We start from the raw sequence: 24960 nt of genomic DNA, 5'->3' as shown, positions 1-24960 counted from the left end.
GAGCGACTATAAAAATGTATTCAAACATAGGCATTTGAGACATACACTGACATTCACCGATCCTATATTATTTTAAGGATCAAAATAACCATTTTAGGATTATAACAATGAATTGCATATCATTTATTAATATATCAAAATTAAAAAGAACTAAAACATTGATACAAAGCCAAATGTTAAAGGTGACAATAACGAAACTTGAATTCGTAAATTTGGATGAAATGAAGTGAAGAGCATGCAAAAGAAAATGATAACGAAACTTGATCAGCGGAAGCAAGTATACGGCAGGCTGTCATCACATTTCAATAAATTAAGGCAAGCTTTGAAGGAAAAAAATTCCAATCTCCAGCTTGATTATATATTATTCTTAAGGATATTTAAAAAAAATCATGGTACTGTTCTTTTTCTTTTTTAGTATAAGTTTCTAAATAATATCTGCATGGAATTTTTCCATTTTGTTGCTGCTCTTTACATTAGACCCAGCTGTAAATGAAACATATTAAACCCATCGATTGTAATGTTCTTTAGTTTAATACCTAGGCCCTTAGACAATGCAAGTCGCGGACTCCTTTTCTCTTCGTGCTTCCAAAAAATTACAGATACTTTGATTTTAATATCTACACTAGCAGATTTATCAAGATAGTAATTGCAAGGTACTTGACGGTTATAACGGCGACAAATAGTGTCAAGAAAAAATTTCGCCAATTAGACCATTTTCATTGGCAGCATGTAATTTGATCTATATTTATTCCATTTTATTTATGCACTTGAGAATATTTTTATATTTTGATGAAATTTTTTCTTCGTCACCGTTAAATTCAACAAGTACCAGTTTCAGTAATTAAGCTTTAAAAATTAAAATAATTTTAAACAGAATAGTAAACAAACTTTCAAAAAATCATCTATGCTCTATTATATGAACTGGCAGTTTTAAAATTATAAAACAGCATATTTTGTTAGAATGATTAAGCAATGTAATATGTTAATTTCAGGAGGTAATTAAGATTACTCTATTATAAATACTGTGCTCTATTATATGAACTGACAGTTTTAAAATTATAAAACTGCATATTTTGTTAGAATGATTAAGCAATGTAATATGTAAATTTCAAGAGGTAATTAATTAAGATTACAAATAATATTCCAAGATTTGATTTTATTTAAACAAGTTTAAGTGCACAACCCTTTACAAATTAGATTTCCTTGAAAATACAGCAAGGAAAAAAATATAATCTGAATACTTTTGGAATCTTATAGGTGGTTGCCTGCTTAAAATTATAACTCTAATTTATTGATAATTTATACTACCTAAAATGTAATTTAGCTTTAAAGCAATTTTTCAAAATGAAAATATTAGAGGCAAATAAAGGTTGCAAGGAAGGCTGCACCAAAGGAAGATGCAAGGAAGTGTATGTTCTAAAAAAGGAAATAAATTATGAAATACTAAGATCAGTATTAAAGTTAGAATCTACACAGATTTTTAAATTTTATTTTTATTGAGTATTCTGGTACAAAATCTTTGTTAATACTTTACAACTTAATTTATAGGGAAAAAAAAGCAGATTAAAATTATTCATTTTGTGTGATCTAAATTTTTATTTTTCACAACAGATAAGTCTTTTCTATTAAATTTCAAATTTCTACATGTACATCTATTAACTATTTTTTATTTAACTATGACCCAACTTCTCATATTTATAAGTGTATCATTTTCACCAAAAATAAATTTGCAGATAACATAAAATTATGATACTAAAAAGAAATCTTAATTAAATTGCAGTCTCGCATCTTTGATTCTTTTAATTAAATAGTTGATGACAAGCATACACATATTAGCAGGATATGCTATTTTTCTGTCACTCTGAAGCAGGAAAAGTGTGCATTAACTTTAACAACTTTACACAGAAAGATTGGTGAAAAATCTTTTTCTATCTAAGTATTTACAATTTATTATTAAGCTCCAATAATCATTCAATATGTAAAACTGAAAATTTCTCAAAATATTTAACAAGTTACAAATTTTTGATGAAAGTGGCTTTCGATAAAATAAGCTTGTTTAGATTAAAAATAAGTGTTTAATTGTTTACAATTACAAACAAGATATAAATGAATTTTGATATCATAAATAAACAAAGTCTTTTATAACATTATTTAATCATAATCCTCCATTTTTTTTAAATTTTTCTTCTTGGTTAATCAATTTGCATTCTGAAACCAATAAACTGAATTGGTTCGCTTGAGTGTAGAATGAAACTATTTATACTTTTAGCTACTTACTTTTATAGTTAGATTAACTAAACAATATCAAAATTATGTATAAAAAAAACTAAAATGAATTTCTATTACAATACGATTTGTAAAAGTAAAGCACTTTTACGCATGCAATTGAAAAATGAAATCTTTCACATTTTTTTTAACTCAATAAATAAAGTTGTGCTACCTCCAATTATTTCCAAATTATAAGATATATCCTTTTGTTATGCAGCAGTAATTTACTTTCACAAAAAGCATTTGAAACAATTCTTTTGAATACTGAAAGTAAATATCATATAAATAATGTCATGTATTGCTTTCACTAAAAATTATATATGTATATTTTATTGCTTCTGCAAATAAAAGCTTGTTTTAGAGGAGACTTATTTCTTATTTACTCTCATTTGCATCTGCAAATTAAACATTATTCCCACACTACAAAGGCAGATAAAAAAAAACTTAATGATAAAATGTAATAAAAAATATTCATTCTTATGACTAATTTTTAAAACTACTAAACTATTGATCAAGAATTCTTTGCATGTTTCCACTTATTTAACATGTTGATTAAAAAAAGCCTTATCCATTCCGAGTTTTATTTTATTCTGGTTCAAAAAAAATGCCTTATTATTTTTTTAGAAAATTTCAAATAAATATTAATTTTAAAATTGCTTTTCATGCAAAATTTACAATTAAATGCAATTCAAAAGTGGATAATTTTATAAAACATCATAAGACTTCACAAGTGTCCAGGTTTATCTAAAAACTTCTTATGCAGAATATGAACTCTTGCATAATTCTGATTCATTTAGTAATAAATTCGAGGATTTTTTTCCTCAAAAAATATTGTGTTATGTTAGATATTTTAAAACATTTACCGATTTGATACCAATAAACAATTAGAACAATAGGCTCTTTCATGCAAATCTCAATATTCAATTCTTAGAGAAATAAGGGAATAATATTCCTTCTACATTTCTCTAGAATCAGTGAAGATGTTTGAAATTCTAAACCGTTTTATTACAAATAAAAGTGCAGCTTAAATTTTTGGAACATATTTTCAATGTTCATTACACATTGATTTTTTTTTTAATTTGTTTGGAAGACATAGGAAGAAATTTAGAAACTTTTAGGGTATTTTTAAATATTTGTTTAACAGAAAATATCTGAAAACTCGTTACTTTAATTTCTAAAAATCAATGGGGGGAGGGAAGAGTTGAAATATGATTTTAAGAATATACAACATTCTGCCAGAATCAAGAATTATTGAAAGTCACTAATTTTGAATTAAATTCTTTTTAAGTTACCTAAACATTCCTAATTTACTGATTTTTTTTTGTTTTGTTTTTTCATTGCATTTAAAATAATGGATAATTATTTTGCATAATGATCACTTTCACAAGAGACTCCTTAATTGGAAAATGAATATATATTCATATACATAAAAACTTTTCAGAAAAAAATAAGAATGCAGATAATTTGTAAAAGCTATTATTATTGCTGCAGATTAAATAATCAAACAAATGGATTACCAAAAGCAGCTGCAAACAAGTGCAAGTCATAATATATGTGAACTTATAAATGCTTATGAAGTTTTGTGGAGAACGATTCTGACAATTGGATACATTTTCTTTTTGTGTCACATTGTCCTCAATTTTAGTAAGTACATTTTTAGATAGAGAATCCTTAATTATGCACATCATAGGAACAAAATTATACATATTCTTATAATATTTATAAACATAATAAAGAAACTACATACTCCCCCTCCTTCAGTATACCCTATTTTCCAGAATATATTAAATTTCCATAAGAATTTATGATAAATGTAAATTATCTACAAACAATAGCTTTTGAACAATTATGCAACTAACTATTTGGAGACATACAAAGACATTATGCTGTTAACAAAATGTAGCCATTCCTTTCAGGGAAAATGCATATAATTTGAAAAGTTGAGATATTTATGCCAACAGTTTGAAGATTTCTTTCCAGTTCTTACAAACTTTATTAGTTAAGTGATGATAATATCCTTATACCATTGAAGTACAAGATTGAAAATTTCTGCACATGACCTTTGATTGTGCATCATTAACTCTTAATTGGGGAAGCGAAAATTTAGAACTTAAGTGAGGGGTACAGTCTACGATATTGCATTTTCTTTGCAGCCAAATAACATTTTCTAATGAAAATATTAGTATAAAAATCAGCCAATATATACTGAAGATATTTTTCTTGATATATAAATATGTTTTAGAAGTTTTTCTCAATATAATATCATTGAAAAAGTTTTGAACACATTTTCTTCTCAAATTACATGTTGCAACAAATAACATATTTTTTACTTTTTTTTAAATCAGATTTATTTTTCCACTATACAAAGGTATATAGAAAACAATATAATGAAAACTTCAATTATATGGAGAGAAAAAATTGACAATGGGTAAAATTGACTTCTTTTTTTTTTATCGACACATTTTTATGCAGAATTTTGAACATTTGTAGCAAGGTTTTTGAGGGCATTTTAAACATATAGATTAAGTATAAAATCAGCCCGTCAATTCTGTAAATATTTCCTCTGGTATATTAATATATTTTAGAAATTTTTCAAAATACATTATTATTAGAAAAATTAATTGCATTTCAATATACATATCAGAATCAATTGAATGGGAACTTTCATTTAAAATATATTTTATACAATTATCCTCATCATTAAAATAACTTTCCACTTCATTTAAAAGCCTCTGGAGATCTTCATAATTAGGATCAGAAGGTTGAATGGTATTTCGAGGACCAAGTTTCAGAGCCATCTGCTAAGCCTTGTATAATATTGGAAACTATAAGGGAAGTGTGGTCTAACAGATGTCACACAAAGAAATATCTGATTTAAAAAAAAAAAAAAGCATTTGCTGAAACAGGTTTAAAAAGTACATGTGTAGTGAAGATCACAAAACCTACTGGCTCAATCCATTCGATTCAGCTAAAAATAGAATAGGGGCGTCCAAAAGTCCATCCTTAGCGGTCTGACAGACCATATCTTCCCAGTTACGGTTAATACTATTTCTCACTGCTTGTAGTCATGTAATAAATTTCTGTTCCCTATTTCAATATTCAATCTTAATAACTTTGCAGAAATAAAATTTTTAGTTAACTAGACTAAAAATCATTATTTGTTCCATGAAAATAAATCCTGAAAATTTCTTTTACAAAATTATTTAAGCTTACAAGTAAAACCCCCCAAATTTCATTAAAAAGTCCTTCATATAGGTCACTACTTGTGAAAATCTTGAAAAGTATCATCAGCACGTCACAATTGCTTTTCAATTCCTTTTACTGTTAAAACTAATTAGTTTACTTTAAAATTATAAATGGCCAAAAGTCTTATTTTACTAATAATTATTCTGATTTAATTATAAAAACTAAATATGATATAACAAATATTAACTTTCAATTTAACTATAGTTCTTTGTATATAAAGATAGATTCTCTTGACTTAACTAAAAAAAAAATTTCTGAAATATTTATATTTTTTTCTTGCATTTCAAGCACAACACAATTTATTTAAGCAATTTTCAATGCTTATTTCATATCAATTTTTTTATACTGTAAAATCCTCAAAAACTGAATCAATTAAGACATGAAAACCAATTGTAATAAAATTTATAATCAAACAAATAGTAATAAAAATTTATAATCAAACAAATAGTAATAAAAATTTATAATCAAACAAATAGTAATAAAAATTTATAATCAAACAAATAGTAATAAAAATTTATAATCAAACAAATAGTAATGAAATTTATAATCAAACAAATTGTAATAAAAATTTATAATCAAACAAATAGTAATAAAAATTTATAATCAAACAAATAGTAATAAGATTTATAATCAAACAAATTGTAATAAAATTTATAATCAAACAAATTGTAATAAAATTTATAATCAAACAAATTGTAATAAAATTTATAATCAAACAAATTGTAATAAGATTTATAATCAAGCAAATTGTAATAAGATTTATAATCAAACAAATTGTAATAAAATTAATAATAAAATGTCATTAGAATAAGAACAAGCTTGTGAAGTACTGTTAGTATAATTGTATAACAAAAGATCTCAAAAAATAGCAAAACTAATATCAGGATTATCAATGAAATTATTTATAATGGAAAACATTTCGAACAATACAAACAAAGCTAAGAATTGTCACCTTATTGATAAACAATAAAATAAACACTTCAATCATTTTAGGATTATACAGAGATGCACAAATGTTGAATTTTAAAGTATAACACTTCTTTTAAATATATAACAGCTCATTAAAAAGAATAACAATTAACCTACTAGCACAAGATGTAGTACAATTTCTTTACAATGTTATTCAATATTCTGAATGATGGACAAGATCTGGAAGATACTGTAAGACTGTTGTTGGGCATTTTGTGCTAATAGGGTATTAATGTTTAAAAGTTGGTAAAAAATAAAATCATTTTTTTAAATATTAGTATCACATTCAGAAATATTAACTAGGTACAACATGAAAAATTTAACCTTTGCGAACTGGATTATCATTAACAGCACTCCAAAAAGGTAAATTTTTTATTACCATGAGCAGAATACAAGAAAAGTAAAACACTAGATGTCTTGCTTTCATATCTTCTATTTTATTCAAGCACAAGGTTAAGAAGTTCACAGTCTATATCAATAGGAGTCAAGATAAATTTTGATGGACATATTGTTAGGATATCAAGTTCATTACCATATTGTGCACATTAGTCTCATAATTTTAAAAATTCACTGTAATGTGAAATCTTGGACAAAGTTGAATATCAAATTAAAACTTACTTTTAAAAGCAATCTACCGAACAATTATTATCAGCATACAGTTTTCTTTCATTTGAATTTTCATTTTTGGTTTGAAGGCAACTAATGAAAAATTTAACAAAAATTGGATCAGTCCAACAAACTTTCAAATGAAACAAGCATTCCTTACAAGTTATATTTTAATTTCCTCAGAAGTTCTAAAAAAAATTCAAGGTATTTTCTAAGTGTTTATTGAATATTAGATTTTTCTAATGATTTTAAGAATTCACATACACAGAAAATTCTTGCTCTGAAGTTAGCCCATTTATTTTCATTCCATTTGCCCATTTTCATTTTATACCCAAAGCTTCTGTTTAAAAAGAGTATCAGAGAGAAATAGAAATATCAGAGTCTTTGATTGACAAAATCTGTACAATCTTGTTATAAACTCTTTAGTTTAGTCGTATTAATGTTCTAGTTACTTTGGGATGAACTCAATTTTCAACCATGGTCAGATGACAAGCTTAGAAATAACTTTATATACCAGCAAAAGAACTAGTTAAATGGCTTATTTTATAGAAGACTTTTCCAAGAACATGAATTTTAAAACTTTCAAAAATAATGCTAATTCAGCAGGCTTGTATCTATCACTCTCTTCACAACACAGAAAAATTATACATATATCATGAAAATACGTTAAAAAAAATCATGGTCTCAACTTTGCTGTTATTGTTACCAAGAATAATGAGTGAAGCTTACTACAAGATATTACATTAAAGAGTTTGGCTGAAAGTTTGGAATTTTTCCCATACAATTGCACAATACTTTAACATATACATAATAGCCCTCCATCTAAGACATGTAGGCAGCTTACATCTCTTAAGATTATATTCAAATACAACAAAAACAAAAATATCTAATAGTAGTTTTACAGTATTAACTACAAAATCTCTTCTTGATTTAAGATCTTCAGTTAAGACTTCAGTGTTTGGAGAATACAGTAGTCACATTGTTTTAGGTTTCAGAACCATCATATAGTAATGTTTCTCATGATTATCACCAGAAACTCTGTTGCGCTGCAAACGCTTCACAATACCATCTGAAAAAAAAAAAAAAGTTTTTAAAAATAAATATAAATGCAAATATTTAATTTAGCCACAAAAAAATTACCATTCATAAAAAGAAAATCATTCAAAAGAATTTGAGAGAAATATAAAAACAAACATAAAAAAGGAGCCAATAACATTCATTAAAAAAAATTCAATCACATCTATATTATAGAAAGAATTATATTCCAACACTTTACGGTAATAAAATAAAGCATATTTTAAATTCTAAATTTATTAATTAATCCATTTAACATTTTATTATAAGATAAAATTAAATACAGCTATCTTTTACATACCATTGTCATCAATTCTGAATACTCCTTCAAATTCACATTTACAAAATTCCTCAGATATCTCTGGTATCATCTGAAAAATGTTATATTCTAAAACAAAATAATGATGGGCATGTGCATGCAATAAATTTAGAAGCTGAGTATACACCTCTTCATAGGCTGAAAGATATCAAATTTAAAGCGAAATTTTACATATAAATAATCAAATTTTACAATTCAATATTCAATTATCACTTCTCTTATATGCAAAAAGTCAATTTAATTAATCACATTGGAAAAGAAATTGATATGGAACAGTGTTATAAAAGGATAATACAAAAGTTAGTATGACTTACAGAACTACTACTACTACTTTTTACTTTCTCATACACTAAATAAGAGAAAATATTGTAATCGTCAATACAAAAATAAATCTCAAAATATTCATGAATCTCCCCTTTTAAAATCCCCCACAAGTTCCATAAAACTTTTTCTAGGAATTATGTCTGTCTGCAAATTTCAGAAATATTTTGAACTTGATAAATGAGTTTTAATGAGATATTTACATTAAATTTACAGATTTCTATCAAATCTTCAATAAAATCTATTAATAAAGTATATCCATTAAATTGCAACAGAACGAAATTAAAAATATGAAGAATGAATAAAATTTGGTACACTGCTGAAGACCTAAATATAAACACACATCAAGTTTTGAATCGAATTTGTCAAGGAGTTAACCATCTATTGGTCTAAAATTAAAGGCATGAAATCCAAGTGATTAACTAAAACACACAACAAATTAAATAAATGAATTTAGTTAAAAATTACAGTAATTAACTCTGAAATAAAAATCTGAGCATTCATGGCCTTTCTCAATGCTTACATTTTTTTTTTTTTTTTAACAAGGACATTTATTAGAAGAGCATTTGTTATGCAAGAAAGCTTTAAGTGCTAAATTCTGAACTCAAATTTTCTAATTTTAATATTCTCTTTACAGCCTTTTGTTACAGTTGCATTTTTAATAATAAGTTTTTAATATAATTTAAATATTAGTTTTAAAATCTTTTTTTCTCTCTTAAAAACTTTTAAAATGAGTTTTAGGAAGGAAATTTCTGATAATGTTGATTGCAAGATGTTTAAATGGTTACAACAAGGTATATCTCTTTGAGAAACTGAATTGTTGATTCACAAAACCCATATCGGCATAAAAAAATAATAAAAATATCACAAATGTATCAGACAAACTTGTTTCATAGCTAATATTCCAGGAAAAGGATATAATGATATTTTGAGCACTACTGCAAAGATCAATCACTCAAAAGAAAAATATGAAGTGTTCTAAAATTTGCATTTTCAATGTCCTAAGAAATTAGAAGAGGGGTCTCAGCTGAAAGTGTTAGATATGTTCTTAATATTGCACTATTTTATAGTTACACTCCAAGGAGTATACTCAGTTATGCCAACTGAAAAGCCTTGTCTTCTAAAAAAAGAATGAAATCCTAAGTTTAAAGTCATATTTAATTCCAACTGAAAACCATAAAACAATATTCCATCCTGGAATATGAAATTTGTGATCTGAAAACAACAATATACCAGGATGGAATATTGTTTTGTTTTCAGATCACAAATTTTATTTCTATGGGTGTGATGGTTGATAATAAAGTATATAAAGGAAATTGAGGATAAATTGGGTCCTGAAAATACCGTAAAAGTTAAATATGAAGCAGATCTGTCTTTTTAGGGCTATATGTCAACTAGTTTTCACTAGTAGCATTATAGATAAGACAGATATATCTCAACATCTTAAAAAAACACTTTGAATAAAGCATTTTTTAAGATGCTTTTAAAGACAATAACCCAAAGCATATAGAGAAGATAGTCAAGTTATATTTATTGACCTATAGTAAGCAGTTGCTACATATTTATCTCTAAAACTAATATCATAGAAAATTGTTGAGCTCATTTTGGGAAAAATCCACCCATAAACATTAGGTAATGCCTGAAAAGGATCTGGGAAAAATTAATCAAAATCTCAGTTTTGACAGCTTTAAAAAAAAAAATGGAATTTATGTATTAAAGATTGCATCTTTAATCCAGATGACAGGACATGCAACAAAGCATTGATTTGTTTCTGAATCAAAAATTAAAAATTTCAATATTTTTGGGATTATTTTTCTACTAAATAACATATAATTCATTTTCAGAAAAAATAAATTTAATAAGACAGGTTTATATAATTTAAAAGGTAAGGTTTAGAGAAACTGCAGAATTATCATTTAGGGAGGTACACTGGGTACCAATCTGAACTCTGAATTTTCTAAGGAGGTGTAGTTCCTATTGCCTGTTATTGGACATCAGGCTTGTCCATGTAGATGTGCCACGGATTCTCGCTCCCTATTCCTGGCCAATAATGCAAGATAGGGAGGACTGTCACAGTGCTAATGTAGATTGACGATATTCAATACAAGACTTAGCTTGTGAAATTCAAAGTGTAAAATCAAACCAAATATTGGCAGACATTCTAGGAAGATATCTGCAATATATCAATGTATGAGTTTGCAGCAGTGATTGTTTCTACCAAGAGATATACCACAATGTCTCAACAAAATTAAACAAAACAACAAAATTACTAAAAATTGGATTTTCCCCCTTGCCTGCCACCCGAACACTTCTGCCTCATTATGCTCAAAACAAACTTTTCAAAATTGTTGCTTTGAACAAACTGGATTCTTCTTCTGAAAAGTTTTATAAGCCTAATCTCTCTGAAAATTTGGAGATCTTCGATATGATATTACGACAGCAAAATCATTTTCTCTAATTTTAACACCCAATTTTTTTAAAAAATATTTCTAATTTTTGTTTTATAGTATTTTTAAATATTTAACCTTTTATTTACCGAATTATGTTGTTATCAATTTTTCAACTTCATTTTTGCACCAGCAGTTAAGTTTTCTTGCAGAATAATCACAGGGAACCAAAGAAAAATATTTTAATTAATAGAAATATCTTAATTTAATTATTAAATTTTTTAATTCCTACTTTTAGCTTATATTAACTTTTTGCTATTTGGGTTACAATCTCCATGTTCATTAGAATACCATCAGCAAAAATTGTCATATTATAAAGATATAAGCCAGATTTAAATGGTATTTTTAAGTACTGTCAGTATATAAAGAGTTAACTAAAAAAAACAAAAAAACATTTGCTTTGTAATCCCTCAATTTCCTGAAAAATAGGACTTCATAAAATAACTTATTAACTATTGTTATATATTTTAGATTTAGCCATTATCAATATACATTTTTGCAAAATTATCTTTTAATTCACATGAAGTTTTAAAAAAGTTTAGCAGAAGCAGTACCTTTGGAAATTATTCAAAAATATTAGTTGCTAGTTGCAGCTGAATAGCAACAAGAAAGTAAATATTCTCTACACTTACTTGCACATTCCCAAGTTGATCAGAATTAGTTTTTGGAATTGCTTCCATTTCAACAGGTTTTGGAGTTCCAATAGATTGAATCAGATCATTTACAGGATCATAGTTAATAGGAAAATCATTTTCTGCCCTTAATTCAAAAGAATAACTCTGTTCTTTTGCAGGGAGATTAAATTCATCTGTAAAGTTCAGAGTTTGATCACAGCTGAGGGGACTTCTCGTCAAATGAATTGAATTATTTAAAAAAGAAGCTCCATTTTCAGGATATTTTAGTTCATTTGTTATAGCATCAGGAATAGTCAAATTCACATCAGAATCTCCCAAATTGCTAAGTAGCTGAGCAATGTCATCAGGAAGAGAATAGTTGCTATCAACCAGCAATGGACTTGAATGATTATCCAAATCTGAATTTAAAAAAAAAAAAAAAAAAAAATGTACATTTTTACTAAAGCAATTTATATACTAAATAATTTTTATTCTTCAACTGAAGATCATACAATGAATGAATATTAATTTAATAATAAAGATTTATTCAATTTCACAAAAATATCAGGTACATATATGAGATTTATCCTACTGTCCAAATAATATTAGCGAGATAAAGCAATTTATTAACAATTTTAGATTTCCAAATGAGTAAATCATTAAATTTTAGTAAATAATTTAAAAAGAGAACAAAATCATACCATTTTCACTGTGGGAATGACAGACATAGTTTCCCATATTTGCAACACCTGGCAATAAAAAAAAAGCAGTAACAAAGACAGAAACTAAATGTAAGCAATTTCCTAACATTTTTCAATTTTGGATATTGTTAATTTTAACATTACACAGAAAAACCTAAACTCTTAAGGTTACATTTAAAAAATCAGAATCGGGTAATTAGGAGACGGTGAAAGCCTTAATATAGTAGGTATATATATGCAAGGAGTCCTAGATTAAAATGGTAAAATGAAGCTTGCTATTATAAATATTACCTTGCAATCTTAAAAATGGATTATCATTTATAGAATTATACAATTAGTTTATACATATTACTTAGAACAATTTTTTTTGCCACATTTTCTTCCCATTTATTCATTTATGACATTTTTTTTTTAATATCAGAGCAATGAGCAAGTTCTGTTTTAGAAAAGATTAAATTAACAGAACTGCACATAACTTAAGATGGCAATATATCTACATAGAAATACTATTAAGAAAATTTGGAACTCAATGTATGTCATTTCACAAAAAAAAAAAAAAAAAAAAAATGACATTTCTTGCAGATTTTCTTAAATAAAACATTAAATCTCACAAAACAAATAGTTGTGAACTACAGAAAGAATAAATAGAAATTGAGATTTATAGCAAAATTTAGTTTTTCAAAGGAAGAAAGCTACTGAATAGAATATACATAATCATACTTATCTGAGTTTTATAATTCATACTTGATCATAGATAGCTATTTTGACTCTAAGTGTCAAAACATCCTTTTAGAGTTTTGATAATAGTAATATAACATCACATAGTTGTTAGCAAAAAAAAAAAAAAAAAAAAAAAAAGCAATAAAAAATGTGATAATACACAATAGGACAGAAAAATCTATAAGTTAGTACTTTCTAACTGCTAAAGGATGCCCAGAAGACAAATAATACATGTAAATAACGTAGTGCAAAATTGTGTATTGGCTGCATAAAATTTTGAAACAATATTAGCTTTGGCATGGAATTCTTTTTAATCTTTACAGGGACAGTTTTTTTTTTTTTTTTTATCTTCACAGGAAAGGATCACTATGCTCTTCTCAAGATTTAATGTTGAACTTCTGTGATTCGACAGTAGTGGTATAGGTAATGAAGAAGTTTAACAGTGCTTATGATAATTGCAATGTATGATATGCCCATTAAGAAAACTTCTTTAACAAATATTCTATGGCTTTACATTCCACATATATAGGAACTTAAAAGCTTCATAAAAAATCAATCCATGATCATAGTAAATTTTAATTACTGTTTTTATTATGTGAATTTATTTCATTTGAAAGAAATGTTATTCCTAAAAACATTATAATTCGATTTAATCCCCAAATTCATTAAAATTTATGTATGAAATGATTTTGTATTTGAATAAACAAGAGAAAACACTAAATCCAAAGGATTTTTGGTAGCAATACTCTGCACTTAATTGACTGTATTTTGGTAATTAACTCAAGGCATGAATTTAAAGATTCAAGCCAATCATAGCATAATAACATTTTATTTTGATGAAGATACAAAATCAATTTCATTAGTTGAACTATCTAAAAAAGACATAATTCTATTAAATACTGACAGTTAAAAATTTTTCAATTTAAATATAAAACTTAAATATTAGTATAGTGGTATATAATAGAGTAATACTAATTTTTGATAGCAGTATTTTGCTCTATTGTTTAGTTCAGTTTTAGTAACTTTTATTACAGTACAAATCAGTATAAATGAAAATGAAACAAACCAGCAGCAGATCCATCTTCACTAGTATGAGTAATTTGAGATGTCTGCACATCCATATTTTCATTTGATGGAAATACTTCAATTTCATCCGCTGCATTAACTAAAAACATAATTATATTACATTCAAATAGTCAACAATTCTTTTGTTTAAATAATAAGCTCATTATTTCAATATTTTATAACTTAGAATTATGCAGCATATAATCATTTTGATTATGCACAATATTTAACTTTTGGTTTAAAAAAAACAGAAAACTTCAAAATAAAAGCTGCACAAATATTCCCTTTCAGAAATTATTTAACAAATATGACTTATATGTAATATGACAATTTCTGTTATTAAAGAACAGTAATGAATTTCATATTATTTCCAGTTTAGATCCATATACAATTAATCAGAAATTTAATTTATTATATTCACTGATAATACTTTCAAATTCCATAATATTCATATTAAAAATATAATTTAAACAAATAATGTTAATTCAGATGCCCTTTTGAATCAAGATTAAGTTTATATTTTCAAAAACCAAAATAAACAATAACAAAAAATATCTGTGCAAATTATGAAATGAATACCAAAAATAAATATATTTAATGTAAATATGTTAGTGCATGAGAGTTATGCACTTGTTTTACTTTTGATATATTCATCCAACAAATGTGATTGATCACTCCATATTCTCACACCCATTCTATTCAATTTCTTTTCTATGTAGGAGACTTCAAAAGTAAAATTTGTGGTGTATTTTGATGATAATTTTCAGAAAAACCAAGATTAGAAATCCAAACATGTTTGTATGTTTTACTTTTTCCATAAACAGTATATCATTCAGAAAGCAAGTGCTTCAAAGCATTCTCATATTTAATTTTTGATGCAGAATTTTTTTCATTCTCTACACAATTTTTTGAATGATGCATCGCAATTATAAAAATTATAACTACTGAATTTCAATATTACATAATATATCTCTTAATACACTAGATTTGAGAAAATATACTAGATCCTATTAACATTTAACATCAATAATCCTAAATATTATATTTAAAAGTTATTTTCATTATCACAAAGGATAATCATGGATTTGGGAATAGTCGTTCAACCTGAAGCAACTGAATATAAAATATAAATAAGAGCTTTCACAAAATCAATGACAAGACAACTTTTTTTCCCTTTGCATGAATACTTCAGAAGTACCAAAAATGAACTAGTAATCTATTAAGCAAAGAAAGACACCTGGCAATAGTTTGCTAAATAAACTGATAAGATATCACAATTTATATAAATACATTCTCTTATTCATATCCTTTCACTTCAGTAAATCAATTTAGACACACTAAAAAAATAGCTCAAAAGTAAGTGTGGTATAGCCTTGTAAGGAATTTATTATCAATTGGTATTTAAAAAAATAATATTTTTGTTTTAAAATACCTGCACTATCATAGTTAATATCAAAATCCATGTAATTTAATTTGAGGAAATGAACCTAGATTAGGAACTTTTCTGTAAAAACAAGGGCTCCCAACATTGAAATAATTACTATTGCAGATATTAATTTCTGTGATTTTCTTCTAACAAATTTAATATTTTTAAAGAGCATAATCTATACAAAAAAACGATTTTAAACCCAAATCAGAAAATTGGTTGGTTACGGAAAGAGTTTTCTGCTGCAAATCTTTTTTAACTGTCACCAACTGACTGCATTTTTAAGCTTTTACGAAAATCTTCTCCAACTAATTTTTGCTTTTTTCATTCTGCCATGGTTTATATGTCCTTGTTATTTTGCCAGACTTTTTTGCTTTATATAACAGTTCCCTCTTTTTATAAAATGCTCTAACTCCAGGTTGAATGTTCTTTTGTCAGATTAGTGATCCTGATAATATAATAAACAACCAGTTTCAAATTCTTATTTTTTTTCCCTCATTGAACTCAAAGTAAATTGATTAAGATTAACTAAATTCTATCATTTTTTCAGATATATTCTTATTTTGTTTCATCTTATTTTGTACCATGATTTGCTTTTTTACTAACATTCTTCCATTTCTATATTATTCTGTGATAATTATGAAAGGTTCTAAAGCAATGAGATAGTTTCAGAGGAAGCTATTCTCATCAAATCATTTAATTTTGTTTATGACCTGCATTAGAACTGGTTTAAATCAAATTTTCCATCTGCAAAAAGATAACTTATTTTGTTGTGAAAACACAAAAAGGTTGGTCTCTTCTACTGTCAAAGTGCAAGATGAATAATTACATTTTTCTCTCAAAGTCTGATATCTTGAAATACTGGTAAATGTTAGTGAATGAAGTTTTTCAGTTGACAATACATTCAGATCCTGATTTTACAAATTAATCAGGAAAAAAAATTTTACTTGTTAAATTGGAGGTTAGTAATATCAGGGTCCCTGAAAAAAATTCTATACTTATCTTACAAACAGCCTAATAAGCAACTACACAAAAATACTCATAATTAAAAAAATGTACATTTTTTATTCAGAAGCTAAAAATACAGCGAATAATTACACTTTAGTTAATTTGGAGTTTTTAAATTAGAACCAAATAATGTTTTACAATTTCTTTGATTTCTAACTCAAAAAAAGTTTTTTTTTTTTTTTTTTTTTTTTACTAAAAGGGGGGGGACATCATTTTGATCCTGTTGCATGAAGAAATTAATAGGAATTTCATTAATTCTACATTAGAATCGCTATTCATTAGTTTCAATAAATCTTTCAAATTACACAGATAGACACTCCATCATCACAAATGACATAACCATTAAAGTCTATCCCACAAAAAAAGATGACCATTTTTCACACTTTTCTCTAGTGGGCCTGTAAATAGTGCCTTCTGAAAGTATTTTTCAATTGTACTTCTTTAAAACTTTGTTCCAAGATTGTTTTGGAAAATATAGAACATTCAAAACATTGTCTTTGCATCTCATCTTCGCATTTTCAACAAAGAGTGTCATAATTTTTCTCGTAAGCAACTTTCTGTAATTAACTTTTACAGAATGAAAGATAGCAAACTGAAGCACACTTATGCAATTTACAGAAAAAAAGAAAAACACGAACTTTGACGATTTTTTAAACTGCAAATTGGAAGATTCATGGAACATTGCTCGGTAAATAAAAGAATTTTTCTCCTTTGTATTTTCATAGACTTATCTAAAGATATCAAAAAGACTAAATGGGGAAGAACTCATCCAGTTTTTTTATTTATTGCACATTTTGTCAGTATTATCTTTACACTCTTTAAATAATACAGTTTTATAACCCTTTCTATAACAGATAGTTTTAACTTTTTGTGGTGTGGGGGAAAGATAAGGAATATGCTGTCCTATCCATGTGACAAATTACACTCACTACTCATCCAAAGGACTTGCCCATTACTCTTCTTTCCTGACAAGATAGATACTATAGTAAAAATTTGAAAAGCTATCTAATATCTTTCAACTCAATTCAGTTTTTAAAAAATCACCTGCTGAAATAATGTGTTAATCTGGGGTTTATTATTTGTTATATAAGGGTTTTCTCCTTCATTTTCAGCAGGGAAAATTCATTAAATAGCAAAATTCAGTAAACAAAGATTCATTAGATGGGAGTACAGCTGAATATCCCTTTCTCGTAACTACCAAATGAAAATCTTTTGCCAACATGTTATAAAATTAGACATTAGGCTGTAGTCACAAAGAGTACAAAGAGCCTTACGATTAGCAATTAAAATGAATTTTCCATTATTAATAATCTGCACAATCATGAAGCATCAATTTTTAGAACTACACAGAAGATTAAAAGTTATTAGCAGCGAGATTAAAACAACAGAAATTACCCTTAAGCAATAAAAAGGTTACCTATTGAAAGAGCAAAAGGTTGAATTAAAGAGAAAGCATAACGAGTAACAAGCATACCCTATTATTTCAAATTATATTTTTCTAAATTTGTTTCTGTACTGACTCATATTAATTATACCAGAAAAAAATCCTAAATTAAAACAATGAAAATGGAACAAATAGGTGAGGCAATATAAACAGATTAGAGATCATTTCTTGCTGCAAGCTTAAAAAAAAACATTATAAGTTTATAACACAAAATACATAATTTCAGAAAATAAGATACTTACCAGGCAATGTTCCATGCATTTGAATTTTATAATATTTTTCTTCCTTTGAGGATTCTTCTTTCAGATATGTAATAAATGGACAAGCTTGCATTGCAACTAAAAATCTTTGACGTCTATCATTACATTTTCTGGGTTTCAAATTATGATAATCCTAAAAATTAATGAATACAAAAATTACTAAGAATAAATATTTGCATAAATAAGATTTTAACCAAAAGGATATTCTGTCAAATATATATATTTATATATGAGAGAAAGAGAGAGAGACTAGTTTTTTTTTTTTTTTTTTGTTTGATATTAGAAAATAATTCGATTAAATACACTTTTCACGAAATGACAACTTATCAATGAATTCCAAATTATAAGAATGAAGTTACAAGAATTAAATGTTAAAATTTGAATTCATATGCTAGTATACAATAGCCAATAAAACTTGCTGTTTCTTTGGACATTCCTTAAAAAATAAAACAGCTGCCACTAATTTATATTTTCTACATGCCCAAAATACTATATAATTTTGAACATAATTTTTCTTTTAAAAAATATATACAAAAAAGCAAAAACAACTTTTAAAAGTGTTTACATTCCAATTGAAATCTAGGAATGTATAGAAAAATTGCATTCTGTAACTGTTTTCATAGACAATAAAATATTAATATTCTCATTCAAATAATCCCAGGTAACAGCCAATCAACCCCATCTAACCGCTGCTTTTTGGCTCGCCACCCCATTTTTCAGGAAAAAGTAATCACTTCTTTTTTAACTAAGAGCAGAAAGATTCCATGTCAGGTTATGAAAGGTCATTTGTCCTTCTTTCTTTATATTAGCCATTAGTGGATTCTGATAATTTTGGAATAAATTGTCATCCTTGCTTCTTTAATTAGCTAGTTACTTATATGAGTTGCAATGATATCAAAGTGCATTTTTCTAAATCTCGATCAATGAAATCAAATTTGGCATCAATATGATGGCAAATCTGCGAGAAAATTAGCTTAATTATTTAAATGCAAAAGAATGCAAATCAACAAAATCCTTAAACATTTTATCTCTAAAGAATATTAAGACTTCAAATTTCATGGTATCAGACAGATAAGACACAAAAAATATGACAACATAAAGACAGCTGATTTGAAATGGTTTAAAAGTATTCATGCGAAAATAATTTCTATCAATGAACCTATGTTTCACAAATGACAAAAGAACTTGTGAATGCCCTGGGAATTGAAAATTTCTCTGCCAGCAATGGGTGGCTGGGCAGATTTTGTAAAGGGAATAACGTCACTTTTCGATCACTGTATGGTGAAGCGGCTGATGTCGATATCAGTTCATGTAAAGATTGTCAGGAGCATCTTCTACAATTTTTGGCTTGATATTGTTCAACACATTTAACTAAATACAGTTGCAATAAAATGCATTCTTATAAACCAATATAATGCTACTGATCTTGGTTACTGTTTATAAATTGATTATTTCATTCATTCCGATTGTTCATCGGCACTCAATTCATGAACAAAATTAAATTTTTACAACAATTCAATCAACTTGGACAAGTATTCAACAATAAATGTATCGAAGCCCAGATATCAAACTTTAATACAAGAGGAATAAAAGTCCATTTAAAGAAAATGAAATCACCAAGTATATTTTCAGATTTAGAACCCCTGTGAGCTAGCATAAGATATCAGTCAATTGAAAGTGTAACAAATATCATTTAGAAAATTTTAATGAAAATTTGTTCAGATAATTTATTAATAGATATTAGCCATCTTGCTAATAATTTGAAAGAAATAATATAAAATACTTTCATATTTCTTATTGTTTCAGGACACATAATTTATACTATCTATATAAATTATATTAGTTTAAAAAATGTCTGATTTTTGTTTTAAATTAATCATTACATTAAAATATCAGCAAGCAAATTAATAAAATATTTTAAGATGAAAAAATAAATATATTTTAAAAATAATGATGTTCAAAGGTAATATATGCTAATCTAACTATAATAATTATTTATAAATCATGCCATGTTAAGTTTTATATTTCATATATTATCTGAAACATTCATTTTTGTGGTATCATTAAGGATGCTGTTCATTCTATTAAGGATTTTCCCAACAATTACTGGTGAGTTTAAACTTTTTTTAGTGTTTATTTACTAAGAAGTAACTATTAACTTGTTATATTTAACTATTACAACAAGACTTATTTAACATCCAATAATATAAAATATTGGACTCACATCAAAGATTTTAGCACATGAAGGAGTCCAATTCTTATTACTTCTAATAATGCACTTGAGACAAAATTTTCCCTCATTTGTGTTAATCCAATACAAATAGGATTTATATGTCTCATTCATTAAGGCATCCGTAATAAACTTGAATAAACATGATTCCCTTGGTGCCATCTAAAATAAAAGAAATTAATTAGCTCCAATTAATATAGATATAAATTTATCAAAACCACAAATTCATTAAATAAAATTTGAGACTGAATAATTATGGATAAATATTAAATTTGAAATCATTAATCACAAGCTAATAAGCAAGTGTGTTTGTGGAATTCAACAATATTTCCATGATTTAACAGTCTATTAGTTCAAACGTTTTTTAATGAAAACATCCTTTATACATGAACTATGTAAATACACATTTGATATAAAATTGATTATGTACTGCCAATTCTAAATAGTATAAATTTTACTGCTTTATAAAAAATTAACAATCGTTAAAAAATGTATTGAAAATTCTCAAAATTTTCAGCATAAAAGAAACGATTCTCAAAGCCGTTTCTGCTTTTAATCTTACATATTTTGTAAGAATTATTGTAATATAAACAGTGTTGGTGATATATAAGTAATTTTCAAGAAAATTATTACTCTCCTGAAATAACAAAATGCTTTTTGTTGCAATTCTGAAACAATTTTTAAATCAATGAAAAAATAAATGATTTGATTAATATTACTAAGTTTTCCCTTTTTTTTTTATACGAATCCAATCCATGATCATCCCATAAATACAGCTCGCCAATAATTCATTTGCTGTTAAACATAGAATTTAGAATGCATTTTAAGCTTAACTGACTTTATTTCAATCTTAACATTTTAGAATGTATAATGGGATTGGTCTTCATCATTAAATGATGAAAATTTACCAAAATAACAAAAAAATATAGAATGTTTATGGCAGAATAGTAGCTTATATTTAGAAATTACAATCAATTAGGAATTCTGAATAAAGAAATAAATTACATAGCTGAATGACGGCAAGGAAGAGATATAGTTTCTTTTTCTGTCTTCCCTTTTTAGCAAGTCTTTTAATAAAATAATAATTATAAAATATGAATTGAATGGAAAGTAAACACTAGATGTGATGAAAGTTTAGAACCTTTGTTGTTATGCCTCATGAATATTTCATACATTAAAGTTCAAAAAAACAATTTAAAAAAACAAATTCACACAGCTAATTAGTTAAAATTATAAGAAAAATATATTATTAAAAATGCTGATATCCATAACTATAATTTATCAACAAGACTTTTTTCATAAAATTCAATCTGGTTAAAAAAATCTCAAGCAATTATTTGTTTTCAGTTTTACAAATTATATAGCAAGAAAACAGAGTTAGTATACGACTTTAAGGCAATAACAAATTAAAATCATGTTACCATCAAATCAAAGTCTTTCATAATTCTTTTTAAAAAATATGTGCATCAAACAATCTTAATTTCTTAACCCACTGAAGAAGATATGAAAAAAACTAAAATATCACAGAATTTTACACCCTAAAAATTGGTAAGAAATAAATGAAATTAATCAATTCATATTAAGAAATTTCTTTAAAAATTTAACTATGAAATCTTTATTAGTATACTATGAAAATATACAGAAAAAAGACTCCAAGAAATAAATCTTTACCTTTTCGAATGTTGTCCGAAACGGAAGAATTTAATTTATATTTACAAATATACTATTGGATATTTTAAAATGTAATTCTATTTTCGAAAACACAATTTCAAATTGAAATAAAAATTTAAAAGTTTACAATTAACTTGCAATTCGCACGACACACTACCAACCGAAAGAATGAAACTTCTAATAGACGCAAGTTTCAACATGACTCGTGTTCGTGAAATTGAAAATCCGAACCAAAACTTTTTGTGTGATGCCACTAATAAAAATAAGTGAATGCTGTAAGGAAATATTAAGCAGGTTATGAAGTGGCCAAGCGAGTAAATAAATAATCATTATTAAACAATGTAAACAGAACAATTGTTTACCAAAAACTTCAGAAGACAAGCACTGAAGACACTTCTAAAAGCTATAAACCTTACGAATTAAACTTCAAATTAAATAAAATAAAATTTAGGATCTGAATTATTGAGATTTAGAGATGCGTAATCCACGATTTTTTGAATAACAAATAATATTGCTATTGTTATTTTTAAATATGCGTTCCAAATATCTGTTATTTCAATCATATTATTAATTAAAAATTATTACTTAATATTAAATATAAAATTTATTAATACTTAATATACTAATTTAATTAACGTGTGATTGAATTAATTTATCTGTTTCAGCTTACTTCTTAAATTTTATTTTTTTTCTCTGAACTATTTATTTAATTTATTTATTAGAGTGAAGCATTTTCTGGAAAAGATGAGTTAAAAATATATGTCATTTCTTTAAAATGTTCACTTTAGTCCTATATTCTACCAATAGATGGCGCCAGCAGTAAACAAAGTACATGTAATCAAAGTCAATCTGTCACGAGCAATTAAAAATGATCTGTATGGAATAGCGCATCATCAAATACGAATATCGGTCACTCCCGTAAAGTGGAGCGGTGACTTCGCATATTCCAGTGAAGCCTCGCACTTTCCGGTGAAATCACCGCTCCGATAAATTTCAGTGATATGCAATTCAATGATACGATACGATAATTCCAATAACCGGTCCGTTCACTTTTCAATCCAATCACAGATTTCTTTCGAGAGCTTCCATTGGACAGATCGTATCGATTCTTACTTTCCTGTAAATTTCCGGAAAATTTCAGTGATATCGTATCGATTGTTACTTTCTATCGAGATCCAAAACCTGTGATCGAAATATCATCGGTAAGATCGTATCAAGGATTTGATTAACACCCCTTTTTGAAAAGTATTGATCACTTGTATTTGTGACTTTTTGATATTTGTTACGTAATAACCGCTCTGAAAATATTCGTCATCCCTATTGAGATTTCAAATTTGCCCAGACCTTTGCTATCCCAAGTAGCACACAATATTGTACAAAATTATAAAATTTGTGAAAACACTATTGAATAATATCGTTTTACAACTCTGAAACAGTTTAATATGCAAGTCATTTATTATATTCATCAGTTCTGAGTTCCGATGTCGTATAATATTGTTTTTCTGGTATTTTCCAAATTAATACTCAATTCTATAAATTCATTCATTCTGAAAAAAGAATAAGGAGATGAAATTGTCGAGGATTAGGAGAAAGAGAGACGAAGAATCCACAAATAATACCTTGAACTATTTTTATCCTTCTTGGCCAGAATGCACCAAAAATTGTTGTATTAATAAAATAAAGCCTCAAAATTTTTCTGGCAACCCTAAACATAATATAACAATCCGTTCTGGAGCAGGAAATTATTGTTTTGTGTGAATATGTGTGAAAAAGAATTCGTGAAAACACACATAAATAGGAAGAGTTCAGGAAATCTTGAACATTTAATGAATAAAATCCGATTAGCATAAAAAAAAAAAAAAAGGGGGAGGCAGCTACGTTCATATGTGACATACGACGTATTATCCACGAATGGTAAAAGATTATTTTAATAATATTTTAAAAGATGAATAGAAATAATATGAAAAATAGGGATATTTTCGGTATAGATATTTGTTCCAAATTTTATCTCAGTGATCTAAAAATGATTATTATTAAAAATTTGCTCATGCTTAACTCATAAGCAAATTTTTGGAAATATATTAAACTTTCACTTAACTTATCGTATCTTAACAATATTAGAGAAAACTTCAGATAACATTTTTGGAAATTCAATTGGAAAAATCAGCGAGCATAATGGTTCATACTAAAAGGAGTAATACTTAAGATGGACTAAAATAAAAGTTTTAGGCTCAAAGCTAAAGGAATGTATTTTAGAAATATATGTGAATGAATGATATTTTTTCCAAATTTCATTATTTAACAAACTTTCGTATTTCAGTACTAAACGAACTTTAAAAATATGATATCTCTTCTAATGCTTTGATAGAAATATTACTTTGAAACATAATATATGATGTATTTTCTTGGTTTGATAAAATTCTAAAAACTATAATACTTTCCTCGTAATTTGGAACAGTGGTCAGATGATGAGGACAGCACCTGAGATGGCACCCTCCACTCCAACTACCGCACCACAGCAACGGGAAGGCATTTGTCCTAGACAGATTTAATTTGCACCAGATCCTTTAA

General features: G+C 26.3%; 1 protein-coding gene across 2 annotated transcripts; it reads right to left on the bottom strand.

Moving 5' to 3' along the window:
- Nucleotides 1-6323: 6323 nt before the first annotated feature.
- On the bottom strand, nt 6324-22586 carry LOC129981743 (uncharacterized). Of its 2 annotated transcripts, XM_056092715.1 has the most exons (8): nt 22390-22586; nt 20713-20880; nt 18471-18621; nt 14352-14450; nt 12566-12613; nt 11883-12283; nt 8465-8534; nt 6324-8158 (listed from the first exon to the last, which is right to left on the bottom strand). In XM_056092715.1, the coding sequence occupies exons 2-8, from the start codon at nt 20878-20880 to the stop codon at nt 8064-8066; spliced, it is 1032 nt and encodes a 343-aa protein (XP_055948690.1). In that variant the 5' UTR covers nt 22390-22586; the 3' UTR covers nt 6324-8063. The 2 variants fall into 2 exon arrangements, with proteins under 2 accessions (XP_055948690.1, XP_055948691.1); XM_056092716.1 differs by lacking the exon at nt 22390-22586 and having other exon boundaries at nt 20754-20881.
- Between the last annotated feature and the right edge of the window lie 2374 nt (nt 22587-24960).

Source organism: Argiope bruennichi, chromosome 8 (genome assembly GCF_947563725.1).
Source record: "Argiope bruennichi chromosome 8, qqArgBrue1.1, whole genome shotgun sequence".
NCBI lineage: Eukaryota > Metazoa > Arthropoda > Arachnida > Araneae > Araneidae > Argiope > Argiope bruennichi.
Note: the sequence above shows the minus strand (reverse complement) of the source record. Positions and strands in the feature narration are given on the sequence as shown.

What these genes read in the sequence shown, in the direction of transcription:
- LOC129981743 (XM_056092715.1), bottom strand. Translation starts at nt 20,880, where the DNA reads ATGGCACCAAGGGAATCATGTTTATTCAAGTTTATTACGGATGCCTTA. An exon ending in TCATTCCCACAGTGAAAATG is followed by an intron (nt 12,284 to 12,565) that starts GTATGATTTTGT and finishes TTTTAAATTCAG; the next exon opens with ATTTGGATAATCATTCAAGT. An exon ending in ATTCAGAATTGATGACAATG is followed by an intron (nt 8,159 to 8,464) that starts GTATGTAAAAGA and finishes TTTTTTTTTCAG; the next exon opens with ATGGTATTGTGAAGCGTTTG.